This window comes from Chiloscyllium plagiosum, chromosome 15 (genome assembly GCF_004010195.1).
Source record: "Chiloscyllium plagiosum isolate BGI_BamShark_2017 chromosome 15, ASM401019v2, whole genome shotgun sequence".
Lineage (NCBI taxonomy): Eukaryota > Metazoa > Chordata > Chondrichthyes > Orectolobiformes > Hemiscylliidae > Chiloscyllium > Chiloscyllium plagiosum.
Window position 1 is genome coordinate 81,199,734 of NC_057724.1, and position 7,921 is coordinate 81,207,654.

Genomic DNA, 7,921 nt, shown 5'->3' on the forward strand with positions numbered 1-7,921 from the left:
GCAGAGGTTCGGAACAAGGGCAGAACATTGTGTCAGGAGGACAATCTTTACAGACGACTGGAATGTGCAATTATCTGGACAATGCTGGATTGAAGACACTTTGTCATGTGACATCTGGGAATTGAAAAGTCAAAAGATCAGAGAATTCTGGATTATCTGTTTGTTGGAAAACATTTCATGGAGTTTTTAAGAGAGGGAAGAAGTGAATTGGGATGGCACGGTGGCTCAGTGGTCAGCACTGCTGCCTCACAGCACCAGGGAGCCAGGTTCGATTCCAGCCTCGGGTGACTGTCTGTGTGGAGTTTGCACATTCTCCCCGTGTCTGCGTGGGTTTCCTCCCACAGTCACAAAGATTGCCCATGGTGTTCAGGGATGTGTAGGTTAGGTGCGTTAGTCAGGGGTAAATGTAGAGTAATAGGGTAGGGGAATGGGTCAGGGTGGGTTACTCTTCAGAGGGTCGGTGTGGACTTGTTGGGCCGAAGGGCCTGTTTCCACTCGGTAGGGATTCTGTTAATCAATTGCTTCATACAACGTTGACCTAAAGAGAACTTTAGTGCAACTTACCGTTCCCAAAGTTTGGAGAAAGAATTAAATTCTTTCGTGATCCATTTGAAGATGCTGTTGTTGAATTTGAGTTGAAGGATGTTTTGGAATGAGTGTTGAAGCTTTTCATTACACCCCTCAGGTTTCCACTTGTGGCAGTCCTGCTCCACTCTGTAATTAGAAACAAGCTCAGTATCAGAGGGCATACAGGAGGCTACTCAGCCCATCCGGCATGTGCCAGCCCTCGGAAGGACCAATACACACAGTGCCATTTCCACACTGTCTCCCTTCAGCCCTGTGCAATCCCCCTGGTCATGGTCTAGAAGATTACGAGGGACATGGACAGGGCAGGTAGAAAGCAGCTGATTCCCTGACGCAAGGAGTCAATAAGAAGAAGGTACACTATCAAGGTGAAAGCAAGGAGGGTTACAGGGTAAAGTTCCACCCTGAGGAAGGCGGGAGTCTGGGATCTGCTGTCTGGGACAATCGTTGAGACAGAAAACCTCATAAGCTTCGAAAAGTAATTGGATGAGCACTTGAAGTGTCATAAGGTACAAGACCAAGGGCCACTTGCAGGAAGGTAGGACTGGGGTCATTAGGTTAAGAATCATAGAGTCATACAGCAGAGAAACAGACCCTTCGGCCCAACCTGTCCATATGGACCAGAACTAAAGGGCATAGGTTTAGGGTGAGAGGGGAAAGATATAAAAGAGACCTAAGGGGTAACATTTCACACAGAGGGTGGTACGTGTATGGAATGAGCTGCCAGAGGATGTGGTGGAGGCTGGTACAATTGCAACATTTAAGAGGCATTTGGATGGGTATATGAATAGGAAGGGTTTGGAGGGATAGGTGCCGGGTGCTGGCAGGTGGGACTAGATTGGGTTGGGATATCTGGTCGGCATGGACGGGTTGGACCGAAGGGTCTGTTTCCGTGCTGTACGTCTCTATGACACAGCACTTCCTGGTCAGGAATGGGTTGAGTAATCTCAGGTAGTGAGTCTCACCAGAATACTCGCTGAGTTGAAACCTGCCGCAGCACAGGTGGACCCTCCACTGGGAACAGACATTATCCTTCAGCAAACAGTGAAACACAAAGATGAAGAATCCTGTGAAGACAAAGCACATCATTGGAGGCCTCCATTTCACCAGGGCACTGACGGGAAAGACCCTCCCCCAGCCTGCTCACAGGGACAGGGGGCCACTCAGCCCCTCTCCCCCAGCCTGCTCACAGGGGCAGGAGGCCACTCAGCCCCTCTACCCCAGCCTGCTCACAGGGACAGGAGGCCACTCAGCCCCTCTCGCCCAGCCTGCTCACAGGGACAGGAGGCCATTCAGCCCCTCTCCCCCAGCCTGCTCACAGGGACAGGGGGCCATTCAGCCCTCTCCCCCAGCCTGCTCCACAGGGACAGGAGGCCACTCAGCCCCTCTCCCCCAGCCTGCTCCACAGGGACAGGCGACCATTCAGCCCCACCTCCCCCAGCCTGCTCACAGGGACAGGGGACCACTCAGCCCCTCTCCCCCAGCCTGCTCACAGGGACAGGAGGCCATTCAGCCTCACCTCCCCCAGCCTGTTCCACAGGGACAGGAGGCCATTCAGCCGCTCTACCCCAGCCTGCTCCACAGGGACTGGAGACCATTCAGCCCATCTACCCCAGCCTGCTCACAGGGACAGGGGGCCATTCAGCCCCTCTCCCCCAGCCTGCTCAACAGGGGCAGGGGGCCACTCAGCCCCTCTCCCCCAGCCTGCTCGCAGGGGCAGGGGGCCACTCAGCCCCTCTCCCCCAGCCTGCTCGCAGGGACAGGGGGCCACTCAGCCCCTCTCCCCCAGCCTGCTCACAGGGACAGGGGGCCACTCAGCCCCTCTCCCACAGCCTGCTCACAGGGGCAGGGGGCCACTCAGCCGCTCTCCCCCAGCCTGCTCACAGGGACAGGGGGCCACTCAGCCCCTCTCCCCCAGCCTGCTCACAGGGACAGGGGGCCACTCAGCCCCTCTCCCGCAGCCTGCTCACAGGGGCAGGGGGCCACTCAGCCCCTCTCCCCCAGCCTGCTCACAGGGACAGGGGGCCACTCAGCGCTCTCCCCCAGCCTGCTCACAGGGACAGGGGGCCACTCAGCCCCTCTCCCCCAGCCTGCTCACAGGGACAGGGGGCCACTCAGCCCCACTCCCCCAGCCTGCTCACAGGGACAGGGGGCCACTCAGCGCTCTCCCCCAGCCTGCTCACAGGGACAGGGGGCCACTCAGCCCCTCTCCCCCAGCCTGCTCACAGGGACAAGGGGCCACTCAGCCCCTCTCCACCAGCCTGCTCACAGGGACAGGGGGCCACTCAGCCCCTCTCCCCCAGCCTGCTCACAGGGACAGGGGGCCACTAAGTCCCTCTCCCCCAGCCTGCTCACAGGGACAGGGGGCCATTCAGCCCCTCTCCCCCAACCTGCTCCACAGGGTCAGGGGGCCATTCAGCACCTCTCACCCAGCCTGCTCCACAGGGACAGGAGGCCATTCAGCCCCTCTCCCCCAGCCTGCTCACGGGGACAGGGGGCCACTCAGCCCCTCTCCCCCAACCTGCTCCACAGGGACAGGGGGCCATTCAGCCCCTCTCCCCCAGCCTGCACACAGGAACAGGGGGCCACTCAGCCCCTCTCCCCCAGCCTGCTCCACAGGGACAGGGGGCCACTCAGCCCCTCTCCCCCAGCCTGCTCACAGGGACAGGGGGCCATTCAGCCCCTCTCCCCCAGCCTGCTCACAGGGACAGGGGGCCACTCAGCCCCTCTCCCCCAGCCTGCTCACAGGGACAGGGGGCCACTCAGCCCCTCTCCCCCAGCCTGCTCACAGGGACAGGGGGCCACTCAGCCCCTCTCCCCCAGCCTGCTCACAGGGACAGGGGGCCACTCAGCCCCTCTCCCCCAGCCTGCTCACAGGGACAGGGGGCCACTCAGCCCCTCTCCCCCAGCCTGCTCACAGGGACAGGGGGCCACTCAGCCCCTCTCCCCCAGCCTGCTCACAGGGACAGGGGGCCACTCAGCCCCTCTCCCCCAGCCTGCTCACAGGGACAGGGGGCCACTCAGCCCCTCTCCCCCAGCCTGCTCACAGGGACAGGGGGCCACTCAGCCCCTCTCCCCCAGCCTGCTCACAGGGACAGGGGGCCACTCAGCCCCTCTCCCCCAGCCTGCTCACAGGGACAGGGGGCCACTCAGCCCCTCTCCCCCAGCCTGCTCACAGGGACAGGGGGCCACTCAGCCCCTCTCCCCCAGCCTGCTCACAGGGACAGGGGGCCACTCAGCCCCTCTCCCCCAGCCTGCTCACAGGGACAGGGGGCCACTCAGCCCCTCTCCCCCAGCCTGCTCACAGGGACAGGGGGCCACTCAGCCCCTCTCCCCCAGCCTGCTCACAGGGACAGGGGGCCACTCAGCCCCTCTCCCCCAGCCTGCTCACAGGGACAGGGGGCCACTCAGCCCCTCTCCCCCAGCCTGCTCACAGGGACAGGGGGCCACTCAGCCCCTCTCCCCCAGCCTGCTCACAGGGACAGGGGGCCACTCAGCCCCTCTCCCCCAGCCTGCTCACAGGGACAGGGGGCCACTCAGCCCCTCTCCCCCAGCCTGCTCACAGGGACAGGGGGCCACTCAGCCCCTCTCCCCCAGCCTGCTCACAGGGACAGGGGGCCACTCAGCCCCTCTCCCCCAGCCTGCTCACAGGGACAGGGGGCCACTCAGCCCCTCTCCCCCAGCCTGCTCACAGGGACAGGGGGCCACTCAGCCCCTCTCCCCCAGCCTGCTCACAGGGACAGGGGGCCACTCAGCCCCTCTCCCCCAGCCTGCTCACAGGGACAGGGGGCCACTCAGCCCCTCTCCCCCAGCCTGCTCACAGGGACAGGGGGCCACTCAGCCCCTCTCCCCCAGCCTGCTCACAGGGACAGGGGGCCACTCAGCCCCTCTCCCCCAGCCTGCTCACAGGGACAGGGGGCCACTCAGCCCCTCTCCCCCAGCCTGCTCACAGGGACAGGGGGCCACTCAGCCCCTCTCCCCCAGCCTGCTCACAGGGACAGGGGGCCACTCAGCCCCTCTCCCCCAGCCTGCTCACAGGGACAGGGGGCCACTCAGCCCCTCTCCCCCAGCCTGCTCACAGGGACAGGGGGCCACTCAGCCCCTCTCCCCCAGCCTGCTCACAGGGACAGGGGGCCACTCAGCCCCTCTCCCCCAGCCTGCTCACAGGGACAGGGGGCCACTCAGCCCCTCTCCCCCAGCCTGCTCACAGGGACAGGGGGCCACTCAGCCCCTCTCCCCCAGCCTGCTCACAGGGACAGGGGGCCACTCAGCCCCTCTCCCCCAGCCTGCTCACAGGGACAGGGGGCCACTCAGCCCCTCTCCCCCAGCCTGCTCACAGGGACAGGGGGCCACTCAGCCCCTCTCCCCCAGCCTGCTCACAGGGACAGGGGGCCACTCAGCCCCTCTCCCCCAGCCTGCTCACAGGGACAGGGGGCCACTCAGCCCCTCTCCCCCAGCCTGCTCACAGGGACAGGGGGCCACTCAGCCCCTCTCCCCCAGCCTGCTCACAGGGACAGGGGGCCACTCAGCCCCTCTCCCCCAGCCTGCTCACAGGGACAGGGGGCCACTCAGCCCCTCTCCCCCAGCCTGCTCACAGGGACAGGGGGCCACTCAGCCCCTCTCCCCCAGCCTGCTCACAGGGACAGGGGGCCACTCAGCCCCTCTCCCCCAGCCTGCTCACAGGGACAGGGGGCCACTCAGCCCCTCTCCCCCAGCCTGCTCACAGGGACAGGGGGCCACTCAGCCCCTCTCCCCCAGCCTGCTCACAGGGACAGGGGGCCACTCAGCCCCTCTCCCCCAGCCTGCTCACAGGGACAGGGGGCCACTCAGCCCCTCTCCCCCAGCCTGCTCACAGGGACAGGGGGCCACTCAGCCCCTCTCCCCCAGCCTGCTCACAGGGACAGGGGGCCACTCAGCCCCTCTCCCCCAGCCTGCTCACAGGGACAGGGGGCCACTCAGCCCCTCTCCCCCAGCCTGCTCACAGGGACAGGGGGCCACTCAGCCCCTCTCCCCCAGCCTGCTCACAGGGACAGGGGGCCACTCAGCCCCTCTCCCCCAGCCTGCTCACAGGGACAGGGGGCCACTCAGCCCCTCTCCCCCAGCCTGCTCACAGGGACAGGGGGCCACTCAGCCCCTCTCCCCCAGCCTGCTCACAGGGACAGGGGGCCACTCAGCCCCTCTCCCCCAGCCTGCTCACAGGGACAGGGGGCCACTCAGCCCCTCTCCCCCAGCCTGCTCACAGGGACAGGGGGCCACTCAGCCCCTCTCCCCCAGCCTGCTCACAGGGACAGGGGGCCACTCAGCCCCTCTCCCCCAGCCTGCTCACAGGGACAGGGGGCCACTCAGCCCCTCTCCCCCAGCCTGCTCACAGGGACAGGGGGCCACTCAGCCCCTCTCCCCCAGCCTGCTCACAGGGACAGGGGGCCACTCAGCCCCTCTCCCCCAGCCTGCTCACAGGGACAGGGGGCCACTCAGCCCCTCTCCCCCAGCCTGCTCACAGGGACAGGGGGCCACTCAGCCCCTCTCCCCCAGCCTGCTCACAGGGACAGGGGGCCACTCAGCCCCTCTCCCCCAGCCTGCTCACAGGGACAGGGGGCCACTCAGCCCCTCTCCTCCCCGAGCCTGCTCGACCCGAACAGGAAGGCATTCAGCACCCCCTCCCCGAGCCTACTCCACAGGAACAGGAGGCCATTCAGCCCCTCTCCCCGAGCCTGCTCCACAGGAACAGGAGGCCATTCAGCCCTTCTCCCCGAGCCTGCTCCACAGGGAAAGGAGGCCACTCAGCCTCCCTCCCCGAGCCTGCTCCACAGGAACAGGAGGCCATTCAGCCCCTCTCCCCAAGCCTGTTGCATAGGAACAAGAGGCCATTCAGCCCCTCTCCCCGAGCCTGTTCAACAGGAACAGGAGGCCATACAGCCTCCCTCCCCGAGCCTGTTACTTAGAAACAGGAGGCCACTCAGCCCCTCTCCCCGAGCCTGTTCTACAGGAACAGGAGGCCATCTAACCCCACCTCCCCGAGCTTGTTCCACAGGAACAGGAGGCCATTCAGCCCCTCTCCCCGAGCCTGTTCTACAGGAACAGGAGGCCATCTAACCCACCTCCCCGAGCTTGTTCCACAGGAACAGGAGGCCATACAGCCTCCCTCCCCGAACCTGTTCCACAGGAACAGGAGGCCATTAAGCCCCTCTCCCCGAACCTGTTCCACAGGAACTGGAGGCCATTCAGCCCCCCTCCCCGAGCCTGTTCCACAGGAACAGGAGGCCATTCAGCCCCTCTCCCCGAGCCTGTTCTACAGGAACAGGAGGCCATCTAACCCCACCTCCCTGAGCTTGTTCCACAGGAACAGGAGGCCATTCAGCCCCTCTCCCCGAGCCTGTTACCCAGCAACAGGAGGCTATTCAGCCCTTTACGTTGGTCAGCATGGCTCCATCACTCTCTTGCCTTCAACCTCTCTTAACTGACAAAAATCTCTTAATCCTTTTTGACATTTCAACTGACCCCTGATTCAACAAAGTTCTTTTCTCGTTGATGTGGGGTCGGGGGGTGTCGGGGGCGGGGGGTAGGGAGGTGGTGGTTACAGAATTCTCCTTCCCATTGTGTAAGGAAGAGCTTTCCAGCATCAGCCGTGAATGCTCTGGGATCCCCTGCCCCTCGGGTTCCCCTGTCCCAGGCTCTGGGATCTCCTGTCCCAGGCTGTAGGGGCCTGTCCTGAGCAGTCTCTCCAGTGTCTCGGTTCAGACCTCACACACACGGTGGTCAGAGTGTGTCTCTGAGGGAGAGAGAGCTTGGGGAGCTGCTGAGTTTTGGGAGGTGACATTGCACTGACCTTGCAGAGTGTTGAAGATAGTGAAGAAATACATGAAGGTCTCTTGTGTGGGTCCCCAGGCGAAAAACGCAAAACCCCAGGTGAGTCCGAGCAGGACAGTCAGGCTGACAGAGCCCTTCAGGCGTTGCAGACTGCGGTGTGATGTACTGTTACCGGGCCTCTGCACCTTCATCACCTGGATCTGATGGAGCACCACGATAAACATGGCCAGGTTAATGAGGAACACCAGCCCGAAATAAGCCACCACTGACAGGTAGAAAGCGATATCATTTCTGAACCAGCAGCTGTGAATACAAACAAACCATTCCCATCATTGCAGCATCCCATCGAAACTAGCCCCTCGCTCAGACACACTCCCACAAAACAAGGCAACAGCAAAATCCCTGGGAACACAGCACAAAGGGGAGGTGTTACCTCACAAATAACCAGCCCCTCAAACACCTCGAACACCCCCCCTCCAAACCATACACCCCCTCCCTATCTCTGTAACCCCCTCCAACCCATACACCA

At 63.3% G+C, this 7,921-nt stretch overlaps 1 protein-coding gene across 1 annotated transcript in view; it reads right to left on the bottom strand.

Annotated features, from left to right (window-relative positions):
• The window catches only part of LOC122557461 (adhesion G-protein coupled receptor G4-like), an 81,348-nt gene that overhangs the window by 27,089 nt on the left and 46,338 nt on the right, over positions 1-7,921 (bottom strand). Inside the window, exons 16-18 of the mRNA XM_043705221.1 lie at positions 7,412-7,695; positions 1,551-1,652; positions 565-714 (exon numbers count right to left, since the gene is read on the bottom strand). Of these exons, the coding sequence (XP_043561156.1) occupies positions 565-714; positions 1,551-1,652; positions 7,412-7,695 (536 nt within the window). The remainder of the gene's footprint in view (positions 1-564; positions 715-1,550; positions 1,653-7,411; positions 7,696-7,921) is intronic.